This window comes from Papio anubis, chromosome 7, assembly GCF_008728515.1.
Source record: "Papio anubis isolate 15944 chromosome 7, Panubis1.0, whole genome shotgun sequence".
Classification (NCBI taxonomy): domain Eukaryota; kingdom Metazoa; phylum Chordata; class Mammalia; order Primates; family Cercopithecidae; genus Papio; species Papio anubis.
In genome coordinates this window covers 72,963,976-72,984,414 of record NC_044982.1, presented here as the reverse complement: position 1 = coordinate 72,984,414, position 20,439 = coordinate 72,963,976, and the positions used below count along the sequence as shown (strand labels likewise).

Below are 20,439 nucleotides of genomic sequence, written 5' to 3'. Positions count from 1 at the left end.
TGACACATCTATTCAGAAATAGCACTGGGTGCTTTGAAGGACATAAAATAATCCATTCTATTCTAAATATCAGGAGGTATCCCAGACCATAGTAGAAATCTGTGGAATCTGAATCTGTAAATAATCTAAGTCCATAAACTGGACTCCTCAAGAAAATAATTTCCATCCTTAGTAGTCATTATGGTATTTGTGATATAAGGAAAAGGGAGCACTGAGCATGGAGGTAGAACTGGATTTCATAAAAACTGATTGAGTGGTTGTTAGGTGCCAGCTAGATACATAAGGCATCGCCTCACTGTTGAGAAATTCAGTGATTCAGAAATTCTCTAGTTGAGAGCTGAATAAGCCAACCAGAAGCATACAGTGCCATAAATGTTTTAATAATTTTATGGGAGTGAAGAAGATTTAATCCTGCCTCTGCCACCAACTGGCCATCTGAGCTTGTCCAGCCACTTAGCCTCTCTGTGCCTCAGTTTCCTCCCCTGTAAAATGAAGGTTTAGAACTATAGGAGATTATCCCCACACCAGCTTCATCAGTCCATCCTTCTGCATCCAGCCAGGCTTCCAACTGTCCCTTGTGTCCTTAGAAGTTCTCCTGTGATCTCTGTTTGTGTTGTTGCTCTAATTGACAATGACATTAAAATTTGAGAAGATGACTTACACAGTTCTCTGTGATTGTGTACCAAGCCATGGCTATCGGGTCAAAAGGAAAACCTAACAAGCCCTTTTATAAGCTCCAAGGGAATAGTCACAAAGGGGAGGGTCCTAATTCTCATGAGTCATCCTCAGGAGACATCTCGTTTGAGGTAAAGATATGTTGAAATTAGATCCTTCCCAAACTTGTAGGGAGGAAATATCTCTCCCTTTGCACTGGTTCAAAGTGAGGTTCTGCTATACTACATCCTGCGCTTGAAAGGCTCTATCAGAAAAGGGTCCAGAGGGTTTGCAGTTTTGTGAAAGGTAGGGAGCCCAGTTCCCTTAGACAGTACAGTATTTTATTCCCAAAAGCTGGTTCTGGGGAAATGTTTCGAAGCAAAGGTGGCCAGGTAACCTCCTATGGAAATACCTTAAGTAATCTCTTGCTATCCTACTTCCCCTCTGTCTCGTACCCACAATGGGAGGATTCTATCGTTTGAACACAAATTGTTCAAAAACAAGGGATGATGTTTAAGATGTCACAGGCTGCCTCTTAGGGTAAATATTTTAATTTCAGAAATGTTGTGAATATTCGCCTTTTCATTAATTCACACATATCAATTAGAGAATCTTTATTTTTATTGGAAGGTAGTATAGTTAGTTATTAAGTCCCACTGCCAAAGTTCAACTCTAAACTCCAAACTAGGAATAGGCTTGTTGCCTAACTTCACTAATCCTCAATTTCCCTGTATATAAAAAGTGGATAATAATACAATAACTTCATATAGTACTTGTGAAAATTAAAAGAGACAATATGTGCAAACTGCTTAGCACAGAATGCTTAATAAATGTAAGCTGGCATTATTGTATTATTGTAGCTAAAAGCTCATCTATCATGTAATTTGCTCTTTAGTGGAACAATATAATGTGACTTTTGAATTGTTTTCAGAACCCAAGAAATCAGAGGAGGGGGTTGGGTGTCATCCACAGTTTCTGACCAGTGGGGCAGTGAAAACATGTCAGGAAACAGGAAAATCCACTTTTTTTTTTTTTTTTTTGAGACAGAGTCTTGCTCTGTTGTCCAGTCTAGAGTACAGTGGCATGATCTTGGCTCACTGCAACCTCCTCCTCCCAGGTTCAAGTGATTCTTGTACCTCATCCTCCCAAGTAGCTGGGATTACAGGTGTGCCACCACACCCAGCTACTTTTGTATTTTTAGTAGAGATGGGGTTTCCACCATGTTGGCCAGGCTGGTCTTGAATTCCTGGTCTCAAGTGATGTGCCCACCTCAGCTTCCCAAAGTGCTAGAATTACAGGCATAAGCCACTGTATCTGGCAGAAAATCCAAATTTTATATATACATACAGACATATATATGTATGTGTGTATCTGTATGCATGCATATATATATACACATACATATATAAGAATAATATATAGTCTCCCCAAAATTCAGTATTTTAGGAGACTGAAATTATTGCTAGGATTTGAGAAGGCACATATTTCTAACTAAATTTACACACTTCTTCCACCTTTCTATATTTTACAAATTTTGTCATTAATTTAGTGTTTTCGCATACCTTGTTCCTAGCATGGGTTTCCTGTATTTGCAAATTCACAGCCTTTTTTTTTTAACACCACTCACATTTAAAAACTTTTTCTTGTACAAGCAGCACTTGTGCAATCTACCTTGTTAAAAATAAATATAAAGCAAAACAAAAGATGTGAGGATGACAGAGGGTGTAGGATGCACTGGATTGCAAGAATTTGAAACAAATTTAACCTCAGTTTGAATGCTGTATTGCAGGTGGAGTTCATGATGATTTACACCATTCATCAAACTGAAAATGCAACCCTCCATTGGGAAAGTAGACTGAGGTTTTAGGAGTTACAGATGATGTGTAGCATCCTTTTTCTTTCTTTATTCTTTCTTTCTTTCTTCTTTTGTTCCATTTCAGGAGTTGTGATAGAAACTAGAACTGTCGCTATAAAACTTTAATAGAGAGTTTTGCAAAACAGGATTACAGTTTGTCAGATTGCAGCCCATAAACATTATCCCTTAATGTATTGACATTTCCTATTGTTCTAACATAGTGGGCACTAGGAGTAAAGAAGGCATCATTCCTTATTAATTAGCAAATTGTTGATGTTCAGAGTAGTGCAAGTAGTGATTTTACCTGCTCTTGATATAGGAAGCCTTTTTTTCTTTCATTTCATTACGATCTTTATTCCTGTTCAACTATTTAATGGAGAATCTTGCTGATTTAATCTCAGTAACCACTGAATCCAAAAAAAAATAAAGGCAACATCTCATAAAATCAGCATGACCTTATTTTGTACATGAATGTAATGTATCTTGATCAAAATGAAAGAGACATAAGTCCCTAAAGTAAAAGAAAGCTTTCAGTCTTAATTCAGACATTTAATTTATTCATGTATAATGCAATACTAAAAGATCTTAGGACTTTCATTAAACACGGAGAAAAAAATGGTCTTAAATTCAGCGTGGCCGGGCGCAGTGGCTCACGCCTATAATCCCAGCACTTTTGGGAGGCCGAGGCGGGGGCGGATCACCTGAGGTCAGGAGTTCGATACCAGCCTGGCCAACATGGTGAAACCCTGTCTCTACTAAAAATACAAAAATTAGCTGGGCATGGTGGGACGTGCCTGTAGTCCCAGCTACTCGGGAGGCTAAGGCAGGAGAATTGTTTGAACCCAGGAGGTAGAGGTTGCAGTGAGCTGAGATCATGCCACTGCACTCCAGCCTGGGAGACAAAGCAAGACTCTGTCTTAAAAAAAAAAAAAAAAAAAAATCAATGTATTGCTTTCTCAGTGGCCTTACTAATTAAATCTGCATCCTTTATATTTATTAATCTATTTATATTTTTTTTCCTGCAGTCCCTGGATGGCTTTGTATTTGCACTAAATCAAGAAGGAAAATTTTTGTACATTTCCGAAACAGTCTCCATCTACCTAGGCCTCTCACAAGTAAGTAAAACAATTTTAGATTCTTGGCAGTGATTATGAAGCCTTCTTCAGCCTCATGTTTTTCCTTCTTCAAGGAATATTCTGTTTAGCATGAATTATCAAATTTATTATTTAATGGCTTTACCTGACTGTTCTCTCAAAGTCAGTGAGAAACCTGTGTGTCAGTGTTGAACATTCAGAATAAACTTGTGCTCAAAAACTTTAGTTCCCCTCCCCACCCTGCAAGGATCATTATTAATTTATTGAGAACAAATGAAGTTTCTTCCCTTGGTTGTTTTGAACTTTGAAACCTCTGTGCCCGGTAGGAGAGGGACACACTAATAGTGCTTCCCTTGTGTCCTATTACTGGATGTTTATGGAGTACCCTGCATTATCCTGGGAGCTGACACAATGGCAGGAGTCATTTGGAGTCAAGAAATACTGAAAGAGACCATTAAAATGTGTTGCAGGGAGGGTTCCAGCAAGGATATATTTTGCTGCCTTTGCAAATGCTTCCAAATGCTGAAAGATGATTTCATAAAATAAGATAGCTTTTCATTATTTGCCATTTAATTACTCACATGTGTTTTTTGGAGAGTAAAAGAAAAGAAAATGGAGGCTGACGGGCCAGGGACAAAAACCCTGGATGTTACTTCTCAAAATTCCCCTGGAACACAAAAATTTAAGTTCCAGTGAATTCCAAGACATGGGCTGCATCTAGTGAATGCCAAAATATCCTGAAGCAAGGTTTGCAATTCAGCTAATTATCCAGATGTTTTCTGCATAAAAAGGCTGAACATCTGGGTATTTGCGCCCATACAGGTGATTGGCTGAGTTTGACCCCTTTCATCTGGTGATTTGGCATGAGGAAAACACTGCCTCGGTGGGAGGGATTTTGTGTGTGTGTGTGATGATCTGCCAAGTTGGATAATCTACCGCTCATTCAGTTGCCCCTTGAAGCTAGAGATAGAGATAAGATTTGTCTCTCTCCTTTAAAACAGGACCCACCCCAGACTCCTTGCTTCTGAAAGTTGGCACAGCTCTAAGGAGGTATCCAGCAAGTCTGGACCCTTTTGGCTATTAGTGAGTTTGCCGGGTAATAGCTAAATCAAGAAAGACATTGGAAAATAATAGAGAGAGATATTTGGCATGTGAGGAGGCTTGGGGAAGGAGGAGAACCACTGCCAAATTTGATTATTTACTGTTGAGAATCCAAACAAGGGTCTGTTCTGTTAATGCTTTTTGAGGAACATGCAAGCTCTCAACTATAGTGTATAGAGTAATTCTATCTTATGTGGACTTTAGCAAACCAAATGATAGAAACCGAGCTTTTGTCAACTCAGTATTAGTATTCTTGTATCTTGTTGAAAGATCTGGTTTTGTAATAGCCTTTAATAGACTTTAAGCCTTGTCTTAATCTGTCTGGGACCTAGTATTGAGAATCTTCAATTTTGAAATTGGCGAGCCACCATGTTGCGATGTTGTTATTACCATATAGAACTGAAAACACCACTGTTTGTTGTTCTGCAATGCACATATTCATGTTTCATGCAGGGTATCCAGCAAAGTTTAATAAGCCAGTAAAGAAGAAGGATGAATAATTAGTTTAAGCAGGTAAATGCTAATTAGGGAACTCCTGAAAAGCATCCATTATATACTAGCTCAAAACACATTTTACAGCCCTGGTTAGTGGTGTAATCCAAATTCTGTCAAGGCAACTGCATTTTCTGTAATTGAGATGTGTATGTTTGCTTTGCATAACAGATGGCTCTGTATGCTTAGACTGATAGCTAGGAAAATAATAATTGCATTATTCTGGCCAAAAGAATATTAGCTCTTGGGTTTTGGCCATTTCAGTCAGTCCTCCTGCCAGCACAGCATATGCACATATATGGATTGGATTTTCAAGGAAATTGATGCATCTGGAATAGTGCGGCCATCTGAAATATCATCTGTTCAAGAAAAATTTGGCTTTAACCCTATGCTGGTTTCTCCTTAAAAGTATTTTATTTAGCTGCTTTTCTACTGTATCATCACGTAAAATCTGAAACAAATAATGGATGTTTCTGTAAAATAAAGCAGCTATGTAGACATGGTCCAGTATCTGGCAATTTCTGTGTAGTCAGTCCCAGATTTTATATATAATGGGTTTTAAAGCGCATCGCAGTAGTCAGCATCTTGACTTATCCAGGGGTGGACCCTGACCAAAATGTGCCATTGCCTTCTCCTGTGGTGGATGTGTTCAGCGTTGGCAGAAACTGTCAAATATGCAGGTAGAGGCTATGAGATAGGAGATATGGGCCTTCATTTGGCAGCACTACACAACTGAATTGATGAGGGGTCAATCAGTAGAAAGTGATTTATTTTTGCATATACCAATTTATGTACCTAAAAGTGATTTTTGCATATACCAATTTATGTATTTAGTGTTCAAAACTGAAGCTTAAGAATAGTTCTGCATTAGTATAAAAATAATCTGATAAGAACATGATATATTTTTAAATGCCCAAAGCATGAGAGAAAAAAAATCTATGCTAAAACTCTGGAAAAGAGTTTTCTACCCAGTGAAGTTTCTGAGTCCTAATAGAGAAATCGAAGTCCCCAAGACACAACTCTTTCCAAGTTTCTTCAATGCCTTTTTTCAGCTGTAGGGGTTGTGGGGTGATATACAAAGTAAATATACTCTAAGTCAATTAAGCATTTGTTCTTTTATGAGCGCGCGCACACACACACACACACACACACCCTTAATCAAATGCAAACCAAATGCTCTGCTTGTGTTCTACAACTTTGGCTAAGTGGTTATTCCATCAAATTCTAGACAGTGATAAGCAATCTATAAAGTTATGATTCCTCCTTTCCTTTCCAAATAGTTTTGTTAAAGATAGTGTGTAACTCTGTCATCAAAGACTTGTCCAGTGAAATTGTTGAGGAGGACTGTGAGCATGTCAGTTTGTTGCAGAGCATAGCTATGTCTGTGTTTCTAACTCTCAAGATATCCCTTCCTCAGTTTTATTTTCTTTCAATGTGTACATAAATGTGGTGGCTTTAAAACAGCTTCTGCTCAGGAAAGAATTAGAATTCTTTTTTAGCTCACAATAAAACAAGATAGGGAACCTTCTACTGAGCTCTGTTGTGTAGCGTGAGGATAGAGACAGCCAGAGCGGATTTTCTCTTTGACACTCCCTTGGGTGGGACAGCTCTTGGTGTCCAGGGCATGTGCTTGCTGGATATTCTCTTTAAAGTATTCTCATCTTGTTGTAATTATGGGAATTAGTGAATGATGGTGATTTCTGAACCTCCTCAATAGTCCTCTTGACTTTGCCAGATACACACACACACACAGAGAGAGAGAGAGAGAGAGAGAGATGTATATATTTAACCTAACAACATCCAAGAAGTGGTTTCAGGTTATAGAAGTATCCACTGTTGACTTGCTTTCCTGTGTAAAAATGATTCCCAGTTACTCACCAAGAGGCCTTATCTTAAAAGAAGATTCCCACATACTGATGCTGAGTTTGGCTTGCATAGAGACTAAATAACTTCTTATACCTGGTGATGGCATTCAGAGCTGCTCACAACAGCTCTGCTTTCTAACTATAATGGAACAGGCAGATGTGAAAATGAATTAAGAAAACAGAATGGGTTCCCTAACCCTGAAAATGTAGCAATGATATATAGCCAGCATTTATGAAATATCTTCCAAAATGTAAGGGGCTTAATCGCCAAAGAATCCAAAAGAGACTTTACATGATAAATAAAAAATATTTCTAGTTGATATAGGATTTAAAGCTTAGAGAAATATTTATTTGTTGGCTTATACTCTCCTCTTTCCACAAAGGATTTGAAATAGCTTACATAAACACATATGATAAAAATAATGTCAAAATAGAACTAGGGAATAAGGAAAAGGAGATAAGCAAAAGTAGGTAAACTATTACCACATAGTAGGAAAACACAAAAAAGGGGCTCATAAAAAGACCATTTAGTACAAATGGTCTTTATTAAAGCTTCAGATTTAACCATGAGCTTCATGGTAACCAAAGCAAAAAGGGAAATCCAGTCAACCATCAAAAATGAAAAACCATTGTTTCTTAAGGAAAGCAAAGTTTTTCTGGGACTGAAATCTGAAAATCTCACGTACAATTTTGGTAGAGCTAACCTGTAGATTATGACATCAGTTTGCTTCCACTGGAGTCCATATTCACAGCAAGGCTGTCATGATCCACACAGCAAACACAAAGACCCAAATTACAAATCTCCTAACAGGCAGAAGCCCGTTCCCCGCCAGCCATAGCTGTGCGGAAGACCATTTGGAGAGCGAAATTCTGTTCCCGCATCCAGGCCTCATAATAGCATTGGCGAGTTTGGTGGTTTACATGGTTTCAAATCGGCTTTCCTTCACCCATACTCACATCCTGCATTTTCTTCTAAATCCTCATGGGAAATTCACATTATCATTGCCAGAGGCAGAGGACATGAGAGACTCAGTTAACCAGAGAATACAATTGGACTCACATCCTCTGAAAACATTTTTTCTGGAAAGTGAGGTGAGACAAGATAATTCTGATGCACACCTATCCCAGCAAAGTGCTTTCAGGTTAATGTAGAGTCCTGTTTACAACAAAATGAGATCTAGAGCAAGCCAGGATATGTACACATTTGTATGGGGTGATATCATTAGAAAATACCCTACGTGCCAGCTAAAGCCTCTCTTGAAATGTGTTCTAATCACCCCCCACTGCCTCCAGTCCCCTCGTGCACATAATGAGTCACTTCCCTTTTTTCTCATCTAGTTCTCACCCTTATATAAGGTATTTCCTGGCTATTGTAAGCCAGCCAGAAGGTAGCTGCAGACAAGGTTACAAATTGACTTGATTCAAGGCAGCTTGCTGAAAAGGGCAGGGTGGCTGCAGATTATAATAAGAGTTAATAGAGGTGAAGGTGAAAGGGGGTTAGTGGTTGTTTTAAATTTGGTATTTTTTTTAAGCCATGCAGATATATTTGCCATAAACTCCTTTCCTTATCCTGTTGTTCATCTCCATATTTTAGATTTCTCTGCATTTGTTATATAGAATGGCAAATAAAATTACAGCTACAGCACACAAGTACAAGGTCAAATAAATGACAGAGCTCAGTCTATTTGTGAAGCTATTCTGAAAGGGAACCATGGTGCCAAATGTGGTTTATTTGAATAATAAAGAAGAATTAGATTCCCCTGATAACTTGGCCGAGGGCCAATAAATCACTGGAGGTTAAAGATGCTTTGCAACTGCCATGTCTTTCTTTTGCTTTTCCAAAGTGCAAGCCTCACTCTTCCATTCTGTGTTTTTCAATGCAAATCAAGTTGAGGTTAGTATGTAGCTAACACTCTTACTTCCCTGCTTGTAAAAGATATATATATATTTCTTTAATGGGGTTAAAAAAAGAGAAGATATTAGCTTTCCTTACAAGTTATTCTCTTGTTTGGCATCATCACATCCTAGAGAGCTGGAATATAAAGACAAAAAAGGTATTATTTCAACACAGCAGAGGGATTGCAATGATGAAGCCAAGTGTTAGCATTTTTGCAGTGGGTGTTCTAAATTTATTCAATGCTAGGGTAACTGGAGTTCTTTTAATAAATGAATGCAAATACTGCTTTATGGCCCCCCTTTTCAAAATATTTCAAGTACACATACCTTAATTTTTAAAAAAGAAGAAAAATATATAAATTTCTGCAGCTGTGACCGCCCCCCACCCACCCCAACTAGCAAGTCTACATTTTTCTCCTGTACACTAATCATAAAAAGTTCATCACTTCTGGGTGTAACAAAGAAAAATGCCCTTTTGAAGGTGGAAGCTCTGAGGGTTTGGAGACTATTGAGAAAATATAAGTATCAAAATAATTCAGAAACAGTACAAGGCACAGTGGCACATTATCAATTTACAACATTTAAATTGATAAATGCTTGGTGGTGAAGGCCTACAAGGGCACTTTGAAAAGCAAATAGCGACCTGGTGAAGAAATTGATTTTTCCCCCCCGAAAATGACTGCATGATGCATCATTTGACTGCATGCTGTCCGAGTGCTTGACAGAGATAATCTCAGCAATCCCACGGGTGACCTTATCGTTCTCACCAGGGCAACTTTGTCTACGTTCTGACTTTGTGCATGTCAAGGTTCCTCCCTGCAGGATCCTTGGGGGAAAAAGTTCCTCTGTTCGATCCAGATATTGAACTGCTCGTTCTTCCCCCTTTTCCTTCCACCCCACCCTTCCAAATAGGCAAACATGCCTCTTTATTTCATCCATAATTATGAATGAGCCAGGCAGAAGAATACAGCTCTGTGCTCTGTATCTTTGTTGAAGCTCCTAATACCTTTTAGTTCATAGTTCTTAGGTGATCATCTATATTTGCAGGGATCTTTTTACCAGAAAGAGTAGAAAAAATCCCTAATGTTCTTATAATGCATTGCCACCTTGAGCAGAATGGAAAAAGATAACCAGTTTCTTTCTTCTCTGTACTTGCAGGATGTTTTTTTTTCCTCTCTCCCCTGTCATCTTTACATAGAACCCTTCTGAAACTCTCTTAAGTCATACATGTCAGTATCTAATAATATTATTCTCTTACAATCCAATGATTTAAGGTATGTCTCTTATAACCTTAAAATTATGTAACAATGACATAAGGCCCAGATAGCACGTCACCTGTGCTATTTGGCTTTGAATCCCAATGGCAGCCTCTTTGCAGAGATTTGATAGAATCCACAGGGCTTCTTCAGGACCGTTGGTGTTTGGAAAGTATTTTTCTTCCACAGGGGAATCAACAATTTTTTTATGCCTAGAATTTTCTATTGATATGTATGAATGTGTGTATGTGTGTGTCTGTTGATCAGTAATCTTCCTGCCACACAGCTTGTCGTTGATAATTACAATTCTTGATTAGCCACTTCTTGAAAGCAGCAACACCCTGCCTGGTTTGGCACCCTGAAGCCCCATCCCCACTGCCTCTGACACCCTCAGTTCACCATATTCAACCCCTTTTACCTCCTTCTTTCATCCACAACATTAATTCTGAGTGAACAAGACGTGCTTCCTTGCTTTTGACAAGATTTGCTGCAGTCTCATGCGACAAAAACCCAACACTCATTCCAGATTCAGAAAGTAGGATTTATAACAGCATTTTAATTTAATGTTGGATGTCGAACATATAAAGAGATCACAGTAGTACTAGAGCTGAAAATTGATGCCTTTTTTATTAGTGTCCTCTCAGAAGTGGGTGAGACGCTGTTTGTGCAATGGAGCACAGAGCAGCACAGTCAGATGAATGAGGATATGCTATCTGCAAGGAATCATATTTCAAGCCACTGTCGGCCTCTATTGATGTGCTCAGAGTTGAAAGGTTATGCTAGTAAATGCCATCCGAATTTCCAGCATTAGAAATCGGTAGAATAATCTGCTGGCTGTCACTTTATGCTCAGCCTAAATGCACTGCATAGGGATATTTTACTTATTTTAACTCCAAATTAATTTCTTATTACAGGTGCATTTCTTTCTCTCCTCATGCTTTCATCAGTGCCCAAATGGGACTGATTTTTAACAGGTCTTCAGAGTAGACCACTATCTGTGAAAAAAAATGAAAGAAGTGTGCGTCATCGTACGTGAGAATCATGTTATTCTTATTTATTCCTTTGAACATATTTTTTCCAGACAGTGAGGCTAAAACACAGGAAGTTTGTGCACAGGGAGCTTTTCTTGTTAGACTGAATCATAGAATCTCAGGATAATTCAACATAAGCTTACCATTTTCAAATGTATGAATTGAAGACCTACATTGCTTCTTAATTTCTGGACTTAAAGTGAGCAAGAAAAAAAAAGGAAGATGGAGTATTCTTCATTTTATAGTTGAGGAGATCTCAAGTCAGAAAAAAAATACTTTGTAAGGAGCTGGTTAATTTTATTTGTGTGGATCAAATAGTATTTTCAGATTCATTTTGAAGTAGAGCACTGAGCAAAAAGTAAGATTAAGAAAATTTAGTCATCATTCTAAGTCGGTAATTTATTCATTTTTAAATAATGAAACGGTGTTTTTCTGAATTAACCCATGTATTATTCATGCAGGCATTGGCAATGTAATGTCCCTGGTTTTCTGGAAAGCAATATACATTTCTTTGCCTGACAAGCAGTATTTTCTATATGGTATTAATTTAATGGCTTATTTTATTATGCAAAGTTAGAAAGTAAAGATAATTTCTGTCCATAATGTGGTACTTATATAGGCAATATATGCAAAATAATACCTCTACACTTAAGCTGGCTATCCTTCCTCAGTTAGCTTGGACCCTATAAGAATGATGAGTGAATGCAAACTGCTCATATGAAGAATAAGAAATAGCTTGACCTTCTGGAAAGGAGGTCATAAAATCATTAAATTCATGTGAAATTCAAATTTCATTTCTACACACACACATTCAATCTATATTGGGTTTTAGCTCTTACATAAGAAGATATGGTTTTCATGACAGAAGTAACATGGCAACAATTTCAGTGATAATTTCAGTAGGACTATCATAAGGAAATTGACTTTAGATTTTTGTATAAGTTCTAGAACTAGGCTGGTAACCTGAAAATTGATGTCAGTTTTAGACAACAGATGCCCTATGGCTTTTTATCTTTCATCCTCACTCCCTTCTTTGGAATGACAGTCCAAAGATGTAATCTCTTTTCCTTAAAATCATCATTGTGAAAGAGACTGATAGCAGTTGAATTATTTAAAGTATCTTTTGATGCATTTTTGTGTAAATATGTGTTTATTCACATGCCTATATATGTTTATAAATGCATACAATTGGTTTCTTTCTGATATGGTTTTCATGCCTACTGCATTTTTATCTACAGATATAAATAATTTCCAAAATGATTCACTAAAGCAGCACACCAGGTTTTCCTTTGGGTGTCTCTTCCTCCTTTCAGGCTCCTACAGCTGCAAATTTACCACATTCAATAATAAGACAAAAACTTTCTCTGATCTGTTAATTTTTAATGTGCTGGCAGATTAAATCTATTACTTTCAATAACTATGCAAACTTTTTGAGAGCAAGAGAATGTATGCAGAAAGAAGTTTTCCCTGGGAAGGAAAAAATATGGCCTAGATTGGATGTTTTAGGGCAGTTCAAGGCCCTTGGCAGAGGTAACACAGATACCTGTGGGCCATGTGTGGGTTTTGGTGAACCTAGGAAGTATGTCAGTAATATGCATTTGGGTATCAGGTAAATAATTACAGACGCTGTTTAGATTTTCATCTAGGTTTTGGAGAAGCAAACTTTATATTAAGAAAGCCCTTCCCTCTTGGCCTTCTCTCGCCAGTAGAAACATTGTTTTAGGACCCCAGGTAATCCTGTTTAGCACTGCTTTGCCATGGAAACAATAAAAAATTGGTTCTTCACTAGGAACGCGCTAAAGCTTTAAGGAACATGCAGATAGGAGATGGTTTCATGAACCTCTGAGTTTTATTCTATAGCTCTGACCTTCAGGTATTTGTTCCTACTCTGCTTTCTTCGATAATTCTTTCTGGTTAAAGTCCCTACTTGTTAAACTTGGTCTTTATTAGGAACTTAAAAAACATTTGTACTAAATGTTCTTGTCCTTATAAATAGGGGAGATGCAGAAATACTTCCAGAAAATGTGAACGATAATGCTAGCTCTATCTATGGTAAAGATCTGGCTCTTCACCATAAAATGTACAGGCTTGCCTCGCTTTAAGAAACGTTACGGCTAAAAACCTGCCAGATGACTAAGTAAGAGATTATTTGTATTACAATACAGATGGGGTATTTGTGTTCCTTTAAGTGGTGAGTTCCTTTTTTGGGCTTTAAATGTCTATACAGAGATTGTTATCTAATCTACAAAATCAAAAGGGAATGAAGGAAAGAGAGAGAGGCACAAAAATTAAAGTATTCAGAGGCATTCCATTTTAAGATCAATCAGAAATGAGGATGGAAAATGAGATTCTGTTGGCAGACAACTTTTTAAGATCCCTCCTAGTAAGCACAGATCTCCTCAGCCTTGGTTGCCAAGTGCAATGGGAATGTTGCTTGCAACTTGGTCGTCTGGAAGAGGAAAACACGATCCGACTGTTCAGTCTAGTTGTCCAGGGTCACTTCAAAGTGCTGTGCAGCAGTGGTTTTGCATGCTTGTGATGTCCTGTCTACATATCTGTGTGAATTACAAAAGTCTACACATCCCTGAGGACAGAAGATGCAAATTCAAGGAAAATAAGAGGTGAGACTAGGAACCAATTCCCTGAAATAATAATAAAAAAAAACCATAATTTTTCCGGTTCATTAATTAAAATTGACGTTGCCGGGTTTGCAAAGACCAAGAAAGGACCGTGCCATTCCACTACATTTCAAAACCTTTTCACTTGAGCAGACAAGTAAATCATGCAATTACTGGGACTCATTCAGCTCTTTAGTAAAAACACGGGCCTGCAACCTTGGCTGTAGCATACATGGAAATTAGAAGAGTTGAACTGAAGATATTTCTAAAATGTCACAACTGCTCTGTGACACTGGATGATATGTTTATCCTTTCATTATCACTTAGAACACCTGGGGCGGTGCTCAGGAAATCAGATAGTGCCTTTTAAAATAATTATAAAAGAAGCATAGATTAGCAAGCTGAAGGGAAAACAGACAATCCTGAATCATGACGTTACTAATTTTGAGCTGTTTGGGGGCATCAGCTTCCAAGTCACAACAGTGTAATAACTGACTGCAACTGTCAGCAGTACTGAGGAGAGAGAGTGCCAAGTATGAGTATTTCAAAAAAGCAAATGTTTCCTGGAGATGAAATCCAAGCATTCATATATTCTGTTTATAAAATTAAGACACTCCGTTGGTGGTGTTTCCTATTGTCAGTTTCTGGCTGGATCCTTTTGTCTGTTAGACATGGAGTCTTTGGAAAAGCAGGAGAAAGGGCTCTGGACTGGGATCCAGGAGGCCTGGTTCTGGTCTTGCCTCTGCTGCTAGTCAGGCCAGTGACCTTGGAGCAGCCGGAATCTTCATTTTTCTTAAGCGTGAAACGAAAGGGCAATTTCTCAGATTCCTTCTTCTTTAAAATGTGTGCTCTCTGCAGTTCATCCAACGCTGGACATTTTTTCGTAAGCACTGGGGTAGGGCTGGGGGAGGGGAGCCTGGTGAAGTAGGCTATTTTATTTTTAACCTTCAAAGGAATTTAGTTGAGCAGATGCTACCCTGAACTAGTCAGAGTAGAAAAGAAATGATATGGCTTTTAAAGGGCACATCTAGCATATCTACTGGGGTAAAGTAATTCTGGCAATGCTTCAAAGGATGTAACTTTTGATGGTAAAGTAGGTAGGCTATGGAATGAAATCACATATGGCAGGCTGTCAAAGTCTCCTACACTTTCAGTACATTTATATAAGTGCAAATGGAGGCTGCTTAGATGGAGTCCCTAGCAATTTCCTGCTAAGACTGCCTTCAGATTATCTGATAGTATTTGACTAAATTATCTCTGTAGAAGCTGAGGACAACTTTTATGATCAAATATTTTGAAATTAGTTTTCCTTGTTGGCAGATTATCTGAAATATGAATTGCTCTCGTTTGAGCACTTGAAATTGAAAGGCTTTTGGTAACAGCAATTATACAAAAACAAGGGTACTGAAGTGCTGTATATCATGCTGAAGGGGATATGTTTATAGGTCAGTGATGTCAATAACTGGAGTTCTCACAGATACCTCATCGTTACCCTTTTATTGTGGGCTAATGCAAAGGACAGACTGACTCTCTTTCACAAGGGTATTTCATTTTCTAGAATAAATACTGATTTTCTTGACCCTCGACACTTACACATAGTCAATTCATATTTATTATATTTCCCAAACCTTTCATAGGGTGGCTGAGGGTCTAAAAAGTGGAAAATACACAGAAAATATATAAAATTCTAAACAATTCAGAGGTATTATTATTCTAATGATTGACTTGTGCATTCCTGGTGCCTTCTCTGGGAGGTATTTCAATCATTCTGTGAGCCTTATCTGTTCATATTTGTAGCCTCCTAATTAACAATAGTTACAACTTTTTAAAAAAATTTTAAAGGCTTTAAAACAAGAAAGAAAGGAAAGGATGCTTGGAAGAGGCCCAAGCGGGTGACTTGAAGAACAGGTGCCCTGACTAACATTTATTAAGCTATTACTCTGTGCCAGGCACTGTTCTAAGTACTTTAAATAAATTAAGGTGTGTAACCCTAACGATTGTTAGGTACTATTTACAGTCTCCATTTTATAGATAAGAAAACTGAGGCAAAGAGGTTAAATAGCTTGCCCAAGATCATACAAGAAGGAAGTGGCAGAACTAGCATTTAAACCCAGCCCTCTTGACTCCAAAGCACTCATTGTTAACCAGTAATGCTAGTTACCTCTGGACAGTTTTACATAATTGTCATGTCGAATTATTCATTTTATGTGTTAAGAGAAACTGAGACATGGTACAATTAAGCATCCTGCTCAGAACTATAAAATAGTTATTCTTGGCCAGGCGCCATGGCTCACGCCTGTAATCTCTGCGCTTTGGGAGGCTGAGGTGGGTGGATGACAAGGTCAAGAGATCGAGACCAGCCTGGCCAACATGGTGAAACCCTGTCTCTACTAAAAATACAAAAATTAACCAGGTGTGGTGGCGGATGCCTGTAGTCCCAGCTACTCGGGAGTCTGAGGCAGGAGAATCGCTTGAACCCGGGAAGCGGAGGTTGCAGTGAGCCGAGATCATGCCACTACACTCCAGCCTGCAGACAGAGTGAGACTCCTTCTCAAAAAAAAAAAAGTTATTCTCACAATGCTAATGGTGTAAATGAACCTGTGAAAACATCAGTAAAGTTATATAGATACACCTGAAAATTCTGATACTCAACATTTTTAGAAATATTCCAAGATTCAGTAGAGTAGTAGGGCCTAGTAATCAATAAAACAGGTCCAAACCCAGGGTTCCCATGACACTCACCACACTGTTAATTGCATCCATGCATGCCAGCATTCAGCTAGTATTTGCTGAATGACCTACATGTGCAAAAACTGTGCCGGAAACTGAGGCTATTGATAACTAAGGCGTAGTTCCTGCCCTTAAGGAGCTGGTGCCTACAAGATGCCTTAAACATGGCAACCAAGCTACGATGACCTATGAGTGTTAAGTCTCAAATATTTTAGTGAATACTGAATGTCATGGTCACAATGGAGAGATCCACTACAAATCACGAAAATAGAATGTGGATGACTAACTCTGCTTGGAGAAGTTTGCAAAGAATTTACTGAAGAAAAAGTAACGCTTTTGGTCAGGGCTTGAAGGGCATTTTCTGTGTAGGAAAGGGAAAGTTAGTATTCCAGGCCAAGGGAGGCATATATACAAAGCTATTTCCTATGGGAGAGATGAGTCTGGAAAGTTAGGACTTGGCCAATTTGGAAAGGGTGTCAGAGTAAGCTAAGGAAATTGGAATTTTTCCTTTCGACCCTTGGGAGCTGTAAAATATTTTAAAGGGAAAAGTGCAATATTAGATTTGTGCTTTAGGGAAAAAAAATAATTCTGGCTAAAAAGAAATGGAGGATAGAAAGCATCCTCCAATTAAAAGACTGATAAATAGTCCAGAAAAGAGGTGAAAGGTGATGACATTAAGGCACACCAGTGGAAATAAAAGAAGGGGATGGATTTGAGAAGCCTTTTTCCGGTAAGATCAATGCCATGATGACCAATCAAATGTGGTGGAAAGCAAGAAGGAAGTACATTTTTAAAACTTAGTTTGGAGGTTTAGACATGTGGCATTTGAGAAGCTCATGGGACATCTGTTGAATGGACAGGCTTCAGAGCTCAAGAGAGGTTGGGTTCAAAGTTCCAGGTTGGGAAGTGGTTAGCATATAAATTATACCTGGACCCAAAGGAATTAGATGAGATTACCAAGAAAACCCTGTAGTTTAGGAAACAGGGAGTGTGAGCTGCTAAGAAGGCAAGCCTGAGAAAATCTCAGTTTACTGACAGGCAGAGGAAGAGAAGGCAGCATATACTGTGCAACACAAATGATCAGAAAGCGACCTGGCTGGTATCCTTCTCAGGAAGAACCCTGAGAAGTTATCGTTAGGAAATGCAAAGAAAAAAGGCTTTCAGAAAGGATATGGTCAAGTGTCTGAAAGCTAAAATACTATAAGGAAAGATAAAAAGCCATCAGACCCATCAGTTCAAAGATTTCCATGATTTGACTGTCACGGGCTAGCACCAGCGAAGGCTGGGGCCCAAATGCAGTGGCTTGCGGGGCCAGAAGTCCAAATGTATTCAGCAAATGTTGGCCTCTCTTCCAAGCAGTTTGGTGGCACAGAAAGGGGGTGAGGTGGATGGAGGGACCAAGGGGAGGGTGAAAAGTAGTTTGAGGGAGAGAAAGTGTTGATGGATCTCATTTTTAAGCTGAGGCAACTTTAAGTGGAGAAGCTGGGGTGTATAGAAAGATGTATTTAAAGACTCAAGAGAGGGGTCCTCATCGAACCCAGGTCTTAGAAGAATAAGCTTGACGATGTGAAAGGCATGCACCTGAGAAATAAGTAGGGTTATCTCTTCCTCTTCTGCTGAGGAGAAGTAGGGGAATGGACTTTGGAGGTGGGAGGGGGAAAGGAGAGAGACGAGTTTTGAACTCATGGTGGCTCTCACCTGGTAAAGGTGAAACCGGACCAAGAATATGTAGTGACTTTTGCTAGAATTGGTCAGCCTTGGTCCATGCACACAGTGGTGCAAGGGACAAGGATGCTGAAGTACCAGTGATGCCAGGCAGGAGGAAAGCTCAAAGCAGGAGAGAGCAGTCACAGGTCAAGGCCAGAATAATTCTGACTCTTTTCTACCAAACATGTTAGGAGGTACTGCCCCAAGACAAAAATCCTAGGAAATTCTAAGGAGAGTAATGGATTCCATTGTAGACCAACACATCATGCAATTAACTTTTACCATTTAACATAGCTTGTTAACCACTGCTGTATTAGTATTAGCTAACCACTGCTGTATTAATCCTGCCCATTAGCTTTTGACTATTAGCTGATGATTGAATCCACTAACACTGACAGAATCCAAGATTCATAGATTGTATTCGTTGTTCCTATTTTTTAACTCTGGTGATTTGAGTTGAAAGGAAAAAATTGAGAAAGTATTTTCTGTAATATTTTAGACTTTGAAACCCTCATTTCCTTTTCTGTGACTCTTAAATCACATATAAGCAGCCCATGCAAAGTAGTGTTGCCAGGTCTCTTCTAATTTGTAGGTTTTCCAATTGTTCCTAATGTTTCTCTGAATGCTGAGGCTCCCACATTCCTTTTCTGCCTCATTTGTGTCTTTGTACAATTAGAACATAATTGGTAAAAAGAATATTCATGTGGAGGTACAGGGTCTAAGGATGATACAGTCCTTCAGTGAGCTCTTGGTAAGAGAAATGATTTGTTTGCTTTGTTGTTTGGAGCTTATTTTATGGTGAAAAATTTTTAAATGCCTTTGGGCTTTTAAAATCTATTTTTAATTGTTCTTTTTAACAGTAAATGATTATAAGATAGAAAACTGTTTAACAATTGTAACTAGATGTATCTACTGTAGTAATGATTTTGTTCACGTCAAAGTAGATAATATAGAACATGTACATTTAAGACCTTCAGAATGTGTATCAATACTGCTTTTCGTTTCCTGAGAAAGAGAAAATGGAAGGAAAGAAAGAATGAGAGAGGGTGAGGGGAGAGAGAGGAAGCTAAGAAGGAATAAACATATTCTTTGTAGCAGCCCCCCCAAGTCCCTTGTAGCCACCTCAACCCTTGGGTTGCCAAATACAAACCTGTGGCAAACTGGATTTTGCAAATATTTAAATGGAATGTGTAAAGTAAGCCATGATCTATGCCTGCTTGCAAAAGTGGGCCTATTAAATGAAACAAATACCATCCATGTCTGTTTCCTGCTGAGGTTATAATGTGTGGGATGGTTATAGCGCCAGATTCCCTTTGCATTCGGCGTCATAAACCACACAGTTTATAGTACCATATGAATTTGTAGAGCTGATTGTTTTATTATATTTGAGTGTAAATTTTTCCTCCCTTTCAGTTCCACCACGATTCTCAGAGAATACAGGTTTTGTGCTGATACGATGTTTCCTAGCTCTAGGCATGGCCTACCCATACTACTGACTGTAATTTACTTTTTGGTGTCTGTCGCCTTGAGCTTGCCTTCTGACCAGCTTGTTGAATGATGTGCTAATCCATTATATTTTTCAGACAAGTGTATCGACCAGTATAAACAGACTGGAGGGCACAAACCTAAATGAAAGCTATACTTCCCTGAATCATTTAAAAAGCTACTGCTTGGTGGCAGTGTGAAATAACTTGGCTCTGTACATTAAGTAAAGGAGAGGGAGATCTCAATAAATAAAACAAAAAATTGAAATATCCCTGCCTGCAGGAGATAGGTCCCGTTTTCAGATGTTCACCTTTATTCACCTCTATTGTTTTAACATGATGATCAGAAAGGACCACTTCAAAAATGCCCTCTTCTGATACGAATCGAGAGTAAAACACTGTTTAGCATCTCCTGCTGTTTGCGAGACATTCCTACCCAGTCCCGAGTATCTTTCACTTATTATAACATGTTTATACAAATACAGAGCAGAGAGTAGGCCCTCAGAGAAATTTCAGCAGAAAACTGAAGCCTTAGATTGACCCCTTTTGAGTCCTTCTCTTTGAAAGAGATTTGGGAATGAGTGGCCGAATGGGCTGGAGGAAAATAAGTCTCAAATTAATATTCCTGTTTTTAAAAACGTGTCAGCAGGACCCAA

At 38.6% G+C, this 20,439-nt stretch overlaps 1 protein-coding gene across 1 annotated transcript in view; it reads left to right on the top strand.

The window, feature by feature from the left end:
• The window catches only part of NPAS3 (neuronal PAS domain protein 3), an 861,019-nt gene that overhangs the window by 613,013 nt on the left and 227,567 nt on the right, over nt 1-20,439 (top strand). The window contains 1 exon segment of the mRNA XM_017961099.2: nt 3,535-3,624. Coding sequence (XP_017816588.2) covers nt 3,535-3,624 — 90 coding nt within the window.